This window comes from Lycorma delicatula, chromosome 7, assembly GCF_047948215.1.
Source record: "Lycorma delicatula isolate Av1 chromosome 7, ASM4794821v1, whole genome shotgun sequence".
Taxonomy (NCBI): domain Eukaryota; kingdom Metazoa; phylum Arthropoda; class Insecta; order Hemiptera; family Fulgoridae; genus Lycorma; species Lycorma delicatula.
The window spans coordinates 124,414,837-124,430,075 of record NC_134461.1 but is presented as its reverse complement, the minus strand read 5'-3'; the positions used below and the strand labels follow the sequence as shown (position 1 = coordinate 124,430,075).

Below are 15,239 nucleotides of genomic sequence, written 5' to 3'. Positions count from 1 at the left end.
GTTTCATCCTGATTTTTGTTCCATAGTTTATGGAGCAGCTCTATAACCTATGTATTTTATTTCAACAGATTCTTCAAGGTAAATCAATTAAAACTGATTTTAAAATTGGTAATTTTGATTTTTTGATACTAGTTTAGTTGTAACATTTTTTTTATTTTAGTTTTGTATTATACTTTAAATATTTTTTTTTTACTATTTAGTATTTATTTTTTTTATTGAATTTATGTTCATTAATTTACCAGAATTAAATACTCTATAAAATTTATTAAAAAAAATTTTTTTTTATTAATTGAGAATTTAACAAAGTTTTACACCTAATCTAAAAAATCAGGTTTAGACTTAATTTTTTCAGTTTTATGTGACTTTTCTAAAAAAAATATTAGATACTTTTTAATTATTTTTAGGTCAAATAACATAATACTGTAATTTTTCATAATAATTACTTGTCTAAAAAATTTACTATTGTATTATACTATCTCTATAGAGCAAAAATGAGGATGAAATGTTTTGGAACTTGAAAAAAAAGCATTTCCAGATCTATGTTTATGTGACTTTTTTCTCTTATTTTAAGCTTTAGAATTACCTCCCAAAATGGTGTCGTTTTCTGTTGGAACGTTGAAGTCATTTTAATACATATATTGTTATTGTAATAATATTTTCATTTTAATATATTTTCATGCAAAAATTCAAGAAAATAATAAGTTTTTAAACATAGTATGAAAAGATTAATTTTCATATTCTGTTTCTCATTTATGAAGATGTAAAATATGTTTTTTTTTTTACCTTTGCATTTTTTGTGTCTGGCTCTTATCATATTGGCAGCATTTTTTTGTAAGTTTATTCATTTTTTAAATAAAAGTGACTCAAAAAAATGTAAAATGTAGATTAAAAAATTTTAATTTGATACCTCATTGTGATGTAAATAATTTATATTTTATTATTTAAAAAAAAATGATGAACATTATCAAATTTGGTTATTCAACATAGTCACTTATCTGAGTCAAATTGGTTCATGAATTTGGTGAAGCTTTTCTGGAGTTTATTAAATCACAAGTTAACAAACATACCACTTGAATATATTATCTTCTTGCCAGGTATATTTATGTTATAAATGAAATCAACCAGTTCTTAGATTTATAATCATTCATATTAATAATGAGATTTTAAATTATAGATGAAAAACGAATTACCATTTATTTGACTTTTTTCTTTCAGTTTTGTTAGGTATAATTTCTATTAATAATTATGATGTAATTATTTTAATGATTAAAAAAAACGATTATAATGTATGTTCTGGAATTTTTGTTTATGAAAATAAAATTTAAAAAAAAGCTGTTCTAGATAGTGTAACGCAATTAATGCACAATTTCTTCCTTTTTTCTATTATTTGGATGTTTTGACTAATTTCTAACTTCATTTATCTTATGCGACAGTGTTTTAATCTCAATCTATTTGCTGTTTTGTTATTTATATAATTAATATTGTGCGCTTCAATCTTTGACCTTGTTTAAATGTTACCTTCAATAACTGAAATCCACCCAAGAATTTAATAAATATATTTAATACATGATTAAAAAATATTTTTTTGTTTTAATTCTTGTATTTTATTGAGTGTTGCATATTTCACTATGCGCTACATTAATCTGACTAGTTTGTACAGTGACTTTTTGTATTAACTAATACAGCATCAGTCATAATAAGTTGATTTAAGAGGAAGTCTACTCTCATGAGTAGATTTTTTTAAATTTATTTCCTTAATGAATGATATTCACTCAGCAGCAGCCAGATTGTATATCAGTTTTTTTAATGTTTAATGATTGTTATAATTATTTAGAACAGGTCCGTCTGGAGCACAGTAAAAATTCAGAGAGAAAAATCTGCTGTAGGTCCACGTGTAAAATCTAACTGTAGCCTGATACCGGGCTATGTGACATTTCATGGAAGCTTCATGACATGGATATATCAAAACATTCACTAGGTGACTGAAATTCAGACATTATCATGTAGAATAGATAGAAATCTTTGCCCCTGTCATTTAATGTTTAGATAGAGACTACTATCTGCTGATGATGACTTTGCAGACAGTGGTCTGTGCTTTAACGTCTATAAATTTCAGTTGTAGCGGGACAAATATATCAAATTATGCCTTGGCTTTATCTGAAGCCTATGGTACGCTCTAACAAAACCTCTTCTCAAAAAAAGTTATATGTTCTAGGCATTGAGCCTCATTGAATGCAGAATATTGATTTGCGCATTCCTCAGTTGAACACGCTGATTCCCCATCTATTCTGGGTAGCAGCTGAGTTTGCCTGTAGATGAACAGTTGCTAGATGATATTATATGGTTCACGATTTCATGCGGATAACAGGAGGATAACGTGTGACTTATCAAGGCTGTACTGCAGTCTTCAGGTTTGATCCTACCAGCAAGGTTGATTGCAGACTACAGTAGGCAGGTGACTTGTTCTCAGAACAGAGCAGGCTGCACAAACCAAGGTGAAGACTTATTTTTCATAGTTTGCCAAACTGACATTTGTGCAGGAAACCTACACAGATGCACATCTTATCAGTAAATAATACTTTCAGTTGTCCCAGGAGCGCTCAACCGCAAGACAACAGAATTTTGTCATTAATACTTATAGTGATGTAATTTTAATGATGATAACAATGGGCGAAAATTAAAGGGACAGAATTATATGAGTTCTATAATGCTACTCATTACCTAGCTCAATCTGACTCATTGTAAATTTTTATCTTATCTTAGATGAATTTTCTTAGAATTAAATTAAATTATTTTTCTTAGTTGTTGTTGTTGTTGTTGGTATGTGGATTATCAACAACCTCTCCAGTAACTCAAAAAATTGCACATTTTGTCTTAAACAAAGAAAGTTTAACGAATGTAATTATAAAGTACACGAAGAGTAAGAAAATGGACTGTATCTCATGCACCTACATACTAACACAACAATATGCAATATAATAAGAAGAAAAGACGTGCACGACTAGTCATCCCTACCACCACCACTCCAGCAGTGCGCTGCCTTCATATTGGATATTGGTAGAGGGGGGACTAGATAAGACTAAACAGTTGTGATAAGAATATATGCGTATTTCCATTTTTTTACAGACAGCCTTTCTTAGTCAATTGTTAAGAAATTGTATTAAATTTTGATTCATTATTCAAAATGGAGTTTGGATATCAGTAAAATATTCTCATATCAATTTTGAATAAAATTCAAGAGAAGATATTAGAATCTTTACATGCTTATTTAACATAGACTTTAACTTTACTTTCACTTTTAATTAGAGAAATAAACTAATTAATTTTCAGAAAATGTTGATAAATTTTCTACTTTTAGTTTTACTTCTGATTTTATATGAAATAAGATGTTCTTCATTAGTATATCATGTCATTTAGTTTGGTCTTTTTAAACTTTATTTTAAAATTGTAGAGTCCATTTTAAACTGAATCAGTATGTGAGCATGACTAAAGGTATTGCTGTAAGCAATAAAAAATTCTTCCCATCTGAATTTCAGTTGTTTTTTTTTTCATTTAGTCATGTTTGAGTGACAGTACATACACACATGAGCTAAGTGCTTTTTGTTGTCGTGGAATCCATCTGAACAACATATTTTCACCCTTTATTTTTGATGTTTTAACTTTTTTTTTAAAGGATTATTGCTTTCTCTTTTGTACTTTTTTCTTGTTTAAATTTCTAGGTGTAATGAAATACTTGTTTTTTTATAACATAATTTAAGTTTAACGTATTATACAAATTTAATCATTTTTATTTTATTTTATAAAATTGGATAATTGAAAATCAGAAACTTTTTATTTTATTTATCACAGTATCTAATTTTGTTAATTTCAATTTTTCTATACCTGAAACAATCAAATTATTTTCCACCAGAGTATTTTACATGCTTCAATATAATTTCAAAATAAATAAAAAATTGTTTTTGGATATCAGTGTGCTTCCTTAATAAAAATATTACAAGATAATAATTTTATTAAATCACATAGACGAAAAGTAAGAAATAAAGTACTTGTGGCCCACATTTATCAAACTGAAATATACAGAGCTATGTGTCTTAAACCCTTCAGTAATGTATTGATTAATAAACAGCGTGTCACATGACCTTAATTTGTTATCAGTATTATTTATAAGTTGAAATGTTATTATTTCTTTAATTGGAAGCAATGTACAGTGTAACAAATGTTTACGTAGTAGACAAAGAGTGTTACTGTAATTCTCTCTGTAGTGTACTAGAGATAATCTTTAAGTGGTATCGATGCTTTTACCATATGTGTATTAGATTAGGCACAATTGTTATTATATCCCACAGATTACCAAAATTAATACATTAAAGTTTGTTTTCAAGAAAAATCTATTTTTATCCGGTAATGATATGTTAAAATGTTTAAATGAAAATTAAATATTTAAATGAGCATTTACTGATGATGTGGTGATTTTGGCAAAAGGCATTAGAGAGAGGTGAAAATTAAAATTCAAGATTTAGAAATGTGTGCCAAACAAAATTGGTCTAACAATTTCATATGATAAAGCAAAATTGTTTTCCAATAATAAAAGTAGAATCCAAACAACGAAAATTTCAGAAGAATCAATCAAAAGAGTTGTTATTTAAAAAAGTGAAATTAAGATATAAAACCATAGTTTTACTGGAAACATTATATAGTGTGGAAAGCATACAGAATTTCTTGGGGAAAAATGGTGTGAAAGTTGAAAAAAGGATTTTAAGAAAAACCCATAAGTTGAAGATAACATTTATAGGTTAAGAAAATCAGAATAAATCTATCAAAATTTTGAAAAAATAGACCGTACAGTGAGAAAAAGAAGAAATTCTATGTTCACTTATATATAATGGATGAAAGTAGATTAATAAAGAAAATATTTATTCAGAAAAAGGAAAACCAGAATAAATTGTTTGAAATTGAAAAAGAATTAAAATGATTAAATATTTTCAGAGAAGTAATTTTTACAGACTTTCAGAAAACTAATGGATAAATGTCTAAAGAAACAGAAAACGAAATACAGTAAATGTACCAAAGAAAGGAGAGAAAAGTTCAGGGAAAGAATAATAATAATTTTATAAAAAAAAAGTCCAGGATCATATGCTCCTTAGGAAGGATAGGTAAAAAAAAAAAAAAAAATGTTATTTTTAATTTTTTATATTAATTAATTAATAATAAATTATGTATATTAGAATGATTACATGAGTAAAACAATACACTAGTAAAGTATCAATATTAAAAAAAAAAACAACTCAAATTTTAATACAAATAATATGTAATCTTACTGAAAGTAATAATAAATATTGCTTAATGAAAATTCAGACATAAATGTAGGAAAATAAATTATTGTAATCTGTACAAGAATCAGGCAGCAATTTTAAAAGTAAAATATGAAATAAGACAAGTTCTAATTCAGAAATGAGCGAGACTGGGATGTAATTTGTCCACATTGCTTATCAACTTATGCAAAGAAGATTGAAATGAAAATAAGAAGGTCTAAAATGAGTTGAAGGAGAGAAATGTATGATGGAGTTTTGTAAAGAGACGAACTAGGTTGGTAGGCCATATATTAAGACATCCAAGGTTAGTTTAATTTGGTGATGAACATCTATATAAAGTAAAAAGTAAACTGTGTAGAATAAATATAAATAAGATAATTGAAAATGTAAATAAAGAAGAAGAAAAGTTTAAATCATTAAAAGAATTAAATTAAAAGTTGTGGAAAGTAGTGTTCAAAGATACAATAAAATGTGCCTCAATATGATTGCTTGAATAAAAAAAGTCTAAACTTAGGGAACTTACTTTAAACATCTGTTATAACAAGCCAACAAACTTCCAATTTGTATAAATTTAAAGTTTTCAATATACCGTATTTATTATTTTTTCTGTTTTATCAGAGGCCTTTGAAATGAATCAAAGGTAAGCTACTTTTAAATGAATTTCTTATCATAGCCCTTGCACAACTATGTTATCAGAACATTAAGTGATAGTAGTATTGCCCGTTATTTCTTTTTAATTCTGAAATTGCTATTACACAACAAAAATCCATTTTACTATTTTAAAAAGAATGAGTTATTCTTCATTTTCCTATTATCTGTTTTTATTGTTAATATTGTAGCTCCATAGGCTTTGTACAGAAACTGATAGTTATATGAAATTATTTAGATCAAGTTTGATCTTACTCCCATTTAAATAATAACAAAAAAATGTTATGGGAATGTATGTAAGCATAATAAACATTTAATAATGAAGATAAGTTAGCTTTTTGTTAAAGTATTAAGAGTATAATTTGATTTTATTCAAAATGAAATTAATTTGTTAGTTCTAATTGAACTTGTCATGTAGTAAAACACCCAGAAAATTTGCTTTATGGACAACAGAAATACTATTATCATTAATTAGAATTTTATAGACTCAATCAATAATATGCTTATCCAAAGAAATACTTAAGGCCCTCTTCCAGGCAGTAGGCCCAGTAGTATTAGGGCAGTATGGTTGCCTAAAAAGGTTTCTGAGGATTAAGTTGTTTAGAAAGTTTTTAAGCTGATTTCCCTCTTCTGACTTTGAATACCTTACTGAATACTATATATATATATATATATATATATAATTATTAATTAATTGTTGTTTTAGTTTTGTTTTTTTTTTGAGCACAGGTAGAAATAAGTTCATTAATGGTTAGTTATTGTTTATCAATGATAATAATAATTATTATTTATTATCTTTTCTTTCATTTATCAGTTTTTTAAATGATTTATTTACATTATGTTTTTTTTATATTGACCAATATTAATTTTCCTGTATCTGCTGATGATTGTAACAGTTCAAATGGGCATTTAGATTTTTTGTCTGTTTATAAACAGTTTACTCTATTAACAAATGGGATAGAAAATATACTATTAACTCTTTAACACAGCTTTCACTTAGTGTTCTTCCAAAAATAGAATAACAAACATAGATTAGTATAAACAGTGCAAAAGAAGTAACTTTATAAATATCCCTTAAATGTTATGTATTTAATGTCTATAATCGGTTGTTGTGTTCACTTTTTTCTTGCTTGCATCTCATGGGAAATAGTAATATTTTTACTCCATGTAGAACATTAGTGATTAAACAATTTTACAATTATTGCCTAGAATATATGCAGCAAGAAACTGATTTTCCCTGAAATATCACAAAGCCATCTGATGAATGGTTCAGGCTTCTTAATAAAAATTTTCATTCATTCCCAAAATTGCTTATGACTGGGAAATTCCAACAGAACTATAAACACTTCATGACTATATCTTAACCTGACAGTATACAAAAGATTCGGTTCTATAAAATTTTGCTGTGTGTTATATTGTTTACTGCTGATGTTTAGTATATCAGATATCAATGAATGAATGTATAGAAAATAAATTTATGAATAAAAATATTTACAAATAATAAATAAGTATCTAGAAAAATCTGTTTTTTAAACAGTCATTATTAATAGATACATCAAAAGAGGTAAAAAAGAGAAAAAACTGTATATATGAGTAATTGTAGTAACAGAGCAGAGGCTCTGTCTGATTAGGGAAATTAAGTGGTTTAGGAAGTTTGTAAATTGATTTCCCGCTTCTGACTTTGACCAACTACTCAACACTATACAGAATGAGAAAAAATATGGAAAACCCCCAACAACTTTAAAAGTGTTCCAGATAGAATACTGTAAATTTCAGGATAAGGTATCAATCGATTACTTCACCTTTTGACAAGAAATAGAATTTCAAACCCTTGTTCAAGGGTGGCGGGAGTTGTAACTTAAATATTTTAAATTGTAACATCCTTTGGAATGTTACAATTTTAAATAATGTGATATATTATTTAAAAAATTTCTTTAAGATGAGAAAAATGGTATATATATAAAGATGGTACCATTTCTGCGCCCAAAATGGCAGTGGGATAAAATTTGAATTTTGGAAACTACTAAATTTAATATGTTCAGATAATAAAGTTAAATAAAAAAAGAAATTAAACTGAATTAAATAAAAAAATTAATCTAATTTAATTGAAATTTATTTTAAAAGTTAATTTAAATTTTTAAAAATTAAATTTTTTAACGCAAAAAATTGTTTTTGTTGCGATTTAATGAGTAAATAGATAAAAATATTGCCACCTAATCATACTTATCAGCCGATCATTGATGGTCTTTTACCATTGTTGTATATTATTTCATTAATACACTGTTTCATATGAGAATTTATTGTGATAGATTGGCTAATTAATTTTGCCTATCTTTACTGCATTTATAAGTCACCTTTGTTATTTACATCTTTTTTACATTTTTGTAATGTTTTTTACTGAATTAATTTTTTCTGTGCTACCTGCTAACATTACTATCAACATGTCACTTAGTAAACAGGAGAGGATCACAGTTTTAATGATGAGAGTCTTTGGTGATGCAATTAGGTCGTATAATGAAATTTGTGAATTGTTGAATGTATTATTTAATAATAATGGTAACCCTATTTCAAAAGGTACAGTCTCAAAAAACATCAAATGATTTGAAGAAACAGGGAGTATTAAAAATAGGGAAAATCCAGGGAGGCCTAAATCTGTAAAAAATAACAACAAATTGTTAGAGATTATGCAAAAATTTGTTGAGAATCCTCATTCCTCGACTCGAGACAGCAGCATAAGAACATAACATTAGCCAAAGTTCAGTGATTCGAACATCAAAAAGTTACAATTTAAGACTTTTTAAATTCTTTTGCTGCAAGAAGTTAATGAGGTGACTATGATTGAAGACTTGAGTTCTGTGAAATTATGATAATTTTGTGCAGATCCTAATTTATTAAACAACATAATTTTTAGTGATGAGGCCACATTTTATTAAAATTGCCATGGAAATCGCCGTAATTGTGAATACTGGACTGACATTAATCTAACCGATATCATGAGCCACATACGCAGTAACCAGTCAAAGTAAATATTTGGGCAGGTATTATTGGTGGACAATTGATAGGTCCTATATTTATTGATAGAAATTTAAACGCCGTAAAATATCAACTACGCATTGTATCAACTTTTTATTTTTACCATTTTTCTTGTCTTAAAAAAGATCTTTAAAATGATTTATCACACAAAGGGTGTTACCATTTAAAATATTCAATTTCTCTTGGGGATTTAATATTTTTTACTTTCCTGTTTTATATTTTAACATTTTCTATTTATTTTTTTGAAACTCTATTTCTCGTCAAAAGGTAAAGTAGTTGACCGATACCTTATCCTGAAAGTTACAGTATTCTATCTGGAAAAATGTTTAAGTTGTTGAGGGGTTTTCATACTTTTGACTTGCTCTGTTTATGTACATATTAATCAAGTTATAGTTTCTTTTATGAATACTGGTAGAAATAAGTGTTTTGTTCATTACTGTTTATCAATATTAGTAATAATTATTATTTATTTATTTTTCTTTCATTTATCAATATTTTTTTTTAAATTGATTCTTTTTATTTCTTAATTTTTGTTTATATTTACCAATAGTAATTCTGTATCTGTTGATGGTCGTATAACAGTTGAAACATGCATATAGTGTTAGATTTTTTTATCTGTTTAATAACAGTTTTTGGGTGTACTCTTTTTATAAATTTGTTTTATTAACTCTTTATCATAGATTACTATAAACTACAAAAGATGTAACTTTATAAATGTCACCTAGAGGTTATGTATTTTATGTCTAGGTATAATAATTAATATATTGTGTTAGTAAATAAATATTAGTTTTATTTTAACACTTTTAATCCTTAACTTTATATTTTATTGTTTCTTTTAATCTCTAACTTAGGTTTTTTTTCAAATTTAATTTGATCAAGCTTTTGATGGCTGCATATGTATATAATTTATTAAGATTAGATTTTTTTATAGTCCATTTTTTCTTTCTTTTCCCTCTGTACATTAAATAAATATATATAATATATCTTACCTTTACTTTTTATATTTAAAATGTTTTCGGGCCTAAGCCCATCTTCAGTGATGTTTTTTCTAATAATTCTTATTTTTTTACATTTACCATTAAATTATAGCTTTTTTACTTTTACTTTGTAAAACTTTTTAAATAAAAAAAATGTAAAAAATTTTTTAAATTTAGAACAATAATTTGTTCAGTCAAGATAATGGAAAAAGTTTTGCAATAACTATTCAGTGTATAACTATTCATTAAGAGTGTTCTCTAATTCTGTACTTTGCAGAGGCTGAAAAAATTTTATATTGTATATATAATATTTTATATATTTTTTTCTCTAGACAAAGACTATATATATATATATATATACATATCTTTTATCTTTGGGTGAATAAAAGGATAATATAATTTTGAGTTAAAACTATGAAAATGACATTATAAAAAAAATTACTGTTATGATGCCATATATTTAGATATTCTTTTGGACAATAATCATATGTCATCGTGTAGATTCTAGCAGAAATTTTGAACTAACAATTTATAAATTGGTTAAAATCAATCTGCATGACCAAATGTAACCTACTTTCATATAATAATTAAAGTATAAAAATTTCAATTAAGCATGATATCTGTTAATCATACCCAGCTTTCTAGAAAGCCCTTCCATTGGACTTAAAAATTTACAACTTTTAAGTCTGTATATGTATTGTACACTTCCTGGCATACAGAAAGAAAAGATACACTTTTTTCTTTTTTTTTGTAATATTCATTGCGCTTATGAATGTATTATCGTTACTTAATAAGTTCACTGCTATGAAACCCAATTCTAGTCTTAAGTTATATGTAGAGCTGAGAGCTATGAGATCCGTTTTGATATCTCAATTGTGATATCAAATTGTGTAATGTTTTAGTTCCCAACTGCTAATGATCTTTATTGTAACTTATTTTTCACTATAAAAACATCATACTGTGATATTTAAATGTCGTAGAGCAAATTTCCATAATTCCAACAACATACTTAATTTCTTTGCAGTCTGCCCTATTCAAAAGCAAAGCTATTTCCCAAAAATTATAAATTTTACATTATTGTAATAAAATAACAGCTTATTTTTACAAAATAAATTTAATTTGTAGAATAATTTTGTTATTTAGTTACGCAAACAAATTGTGTTACGAATGTGCTATTCATATATGCATGGACTGTTTTTCTAAATCACAATTAGATTGAAATAATTATAAATAAAACAAAAAACTTGTAAATATTGTACATGAATTCTTTTAAATAGTTTTTTAACTTTTACTTTTATTAGAAATATTTTATTTTTTCATATTAAACCCTTCCTTTTGAATTATGTTATTGTAGAGTGATAGATAAATAAAAGGTTGAATGACATAAAAAAAAGTTGGATGTAAAGTTTTTTCCACGTGTGTTGTGAACCACACAAACACCTACATTCTTGAGATCCATTATTTCAGACAATTGAAATAATTTTTTTCTTTATTTCATCTGTGTATACAAAACAGTGTAATTGTAAGATTCCAATTTATGTCTCATTTGTTCTATTATCTGTTGTTAAATTCTGTGTGCTGTGAGGTTCAGATTTATGACTCACTTTTTTTATTATAATTATGAAGAATTTAAGATAGAATGCAATTTTCTATAGAAAATACATTGATTGAAAATAAAAAAATCTTTTGTAGCAGTGTAATCAAGTATAACTGTTTTGGGTGTGGCAGTCGATGAAGTTATTGGTGATATATTCACCCTATTATAAATTATGTAAATTTTTATGAATTATAAATACAGTTTAAAAATTTTTTTTTTTTTTTTCTAATAGAAACATTTGAATTTTATTTAGTCTGTATTGGCCCACTTTGTAATTTTTCTCTGTACTTATTAATATAAGATTATGTAGATTAAGCTTTTTGGTAAAAATGTAATTTTCCTTTATTAGGGTTTTTTTCTTGTTTGTGATAAATTTAGGTTTAAAAACTTCATTCCATAAATAAAAATATAGAATAATTTGATTTATTACTTTTCTCTAGGCAATCAGTCTTTCTGTTGTTTTTGTTTATTTTTATGATTCCATGTTATTCTATAAACCGGATTATTTTGAATTTTTAATTAATTCATTAAGTCATGTTTGAATAGTTTTTCATTCTATATTGTTATATGCTCTATAATGTTTTTTTTATAATGATTTTTTTCTATGTAATTACATTGCATTTGTCACATTTACTTTATATGTGCTACATAAATTGTAGATGTGTTCTTTTCTTGTTACGTGTTAATATTTAACAGCTTAAAAGTTATATTATTTTAAAAGCAACTATATTTATCTTTAATTTTTTTTTGTCTTCAGTGACTGGTTTGATGCAGCTCTCCAATATTCTCTATCTAGTGCCAGTCATTTCATTTCGGTTTACCCCACACATCCTACATCCCTAACAATTTGTTTCACATATTCCAAACATTGCTGCCTACACAATGTTTATATCTTTAATATAAACATCCATTCATTTTTTTTAACCGTAAGATAGTATCTAGTATCTGCCCTTTATTTTTTTAACCTGATTAATTTCTTTTCTTTATCTAGAATTTTGTTGTAAATTAAGCTTTTTTCTAAATTTATTTTTATATTTATGATCATAGCTGTATTTTTTAGTTATTTTATTTACCTCATTTATTTTAATCTGTCTATTCATAAGTATCATTTTTATTACTATCTATGTAGCAGTTCCTATGAATTTTAATAATGTTAATTATAATGTTAATTATTTTCTGTACAGCTTCCATCCTATTTTAAAAAATTTATTTTTGCTATTTTTATATCAAGAAAATTGGTTGTATTTTTTTTTTTTGTTACATATTACATGTAAATTGTTATATTATAAAAACTTTTAATTTCTTTAATATCATCTTGTGTTTATTTTTTCTGTTGAACAGAATTAAACCATCAATTCACATACTGATGCCATATATATATGAGTATTGATAATTTTATGTAAACAGTTTCTTAAAAATGTTGTAAGGATACTTGTGTGTAACATAAGTGAACATTAACCACCATTGTGTGGTGGTTAAATAATTAATATTTAATAAATGTATTGATGGAAACAGAATAAATATGTTGAATAAACTGATTGATATTTAATTATATTAATTTGTAATTTAATTAGTTTTTTTGATCAGTCATGCAGTTCTTCAACATTAAACTTTTTATTTTTTGCACAGGTGGTGCAGGAGTATGAACGAGCTGTAATATTTAGACTGGGTCGTGTCAGAGCTGGAGGTGCAAGAGGACCTGGTATATTTTTTATTTTACCATGTATTGATACATATTGTAAAGTTGATCTTCGTACTGTATCTTTTGATGTACCACCTCAGGAAGTAAGCAAAATCAAATTAATTAATTTATCATGTAATATATGATTTATAAAAAAAATATTATTTCAAGACCTACAGTTGTCAAAGAGAGTGGTTGGTCAATCAGTCCTGAAATAATTTATCTAATTAAATCCCAATGATCAAAACATATTGATAACATAATGTTTTAAACATAATTAAAAGAAAATATATTGTCAAGCAGACCTGAATCTGGAATTTGTAGTATAGCAGAACAGATTAACAATAAGTGATAGTTGTCCTGGAAAATGTATTAAACTGCACCTTTTTACAGTTTAATTACACACTGAGAATATTTTAAAGAATGTTTTAAAGCCTGAAAAAAAGGACACAGAAAAAGGATGTAATTCAAACTGACTAACCCAAGACTATTAAACTAGTTTCTATAGATCCCAAACTCTAATAATGTTGGGTGCATTTGCCATTTGGATTGTTTATTGAATTCTGTTGGTATTTTGTAAAAACTGATGAATTTGTAGTCAGTGAAGTTAACAATACAGCTGATTGGCACAAATGTTTGCCATTTATGATTGTACAAGGTGTGGTTGTTAAATAACAAGACTAATGCTGCTACAGAAGAACTGTGCATGTGCCAAATTCATACGACCGACAGCTGTGTAGCTTGAAGCCTTCTTTTTCGATTGTTGCTACTCCAGTTTCTGTAGACATATTAGTATATTAGTCTGGTCGTGTCCTTTGTTTGGATCAAAAAAAGAAGGACACTTCTTTTTTTGTTTTGTTTTGCCAAAAAAATGTTAAGTGTTTTATTAGAGCAAAGAATTGCCTTGAAATCTCATATGAAACTAGAAAAACTGCTACTGAAACTTATCTTTTATTAAAAAAAAAAGTATATGGCAATGAATTTTTATTATGTGTGCAGGTTTTTGAGTGGTTTAATTGTTTCCAAGATGGTCAAGAAGACGTTGAAGATGATGTTCCCCAGGTCACCCTTCCACGTCAAAAACTGAATATTGAAAAAATTGATAATAAAATCTGATCTGACCATCGATTAACAATTTGTGTGATTGCTAAAACTGTAGGAATTGACAAAGAATGCATAAGGCAAATTTTACATAACAATTTTAACATGCAAAATATTTGGACGAAAATGATGCCCAAAATTCTCACAATCAAACAAAAAGAAGCTTGTGAAAATGTTTGTTCTGACACATTGAATGCCACTGAAAATGACTCAAACTTCTTGAAAAGAGTGATAACATGTGATGAATCTTGATTTTTCACTTATGATCTTGAAACTAAGTATCAGTCCATGCATTGGAAAGCAAGAGCAAATCAAAATTCAAAGCGATGATGATTGTTTTTTTTATATTCATGGGATTGTATACCTTCACTCGGTTCTTGAAGGTCAAACTATTAATCAACATTACTACTTTAGCAATTTTTAAGACCATAATGGACCACTTTAGTTCATTTGTTTGACAAGTTCTTTCTTTTCTTGCTGATTTGTTTTTTTTTCAGCTTTTCTTTTTTGCCAGTAATTTCTAAGAGTTTCAGATCTTCTTGCCCTTTCTTGTTCAGAGTACATCCGGCTTATTGTTTTCTTAGGTTTTGATAGAATTAACTACTTTTAATAATTATACTTATAACAATTTGTTATAAGCTGCTAAATACCAAAAGTATCAATTACTTTTTGAAGGACAGTGCTCTAGCATTGATTAAATCTGATTATCTGTAGAGGAACTAATTAATTACTCAGTTTCAGTTGTTAGTATTTTTTTGTTATTAGTTTACGAGGATTTATTCTCTAAATGTATTAGATGTTCTAGGGGTTGTGAAACCAAGCTAAAAGAATGTGGTGGTGTACAAGGTGGTAATTAATCTTAAAAATTATGTTTAGACAAATTCATTACA

The 15,239-nt window shown here is 26.3% G+C and overlaps 1 protein-coding gene across 7 annotated transcripts in view; it reads left to right on the top strand.

Annotated features, from left to right (window-relative positions):
* LOC142327491 (band 7 protein AGAP004871-like) overlaps nt 1-15,239 on the top strand; it is a 243,013-nt gene that overhangs the window by 182,321 nt on the left and 45,453 nt on the right. For all 7 annotated transcript variants that reach the window (XM_075370608.1, XM_075370607.1, XM_075370604.1 and 4 more), the window contains one exon: nt 13,197-13,352. In XM_075370608.1, the coding sequence (XP_075226723.1) occupies nt 13,197-13,352 (156 nt within the window). The remainder of the gene's footprint in view (nt 1-13,196; nt 13,353-15,239) is intronic.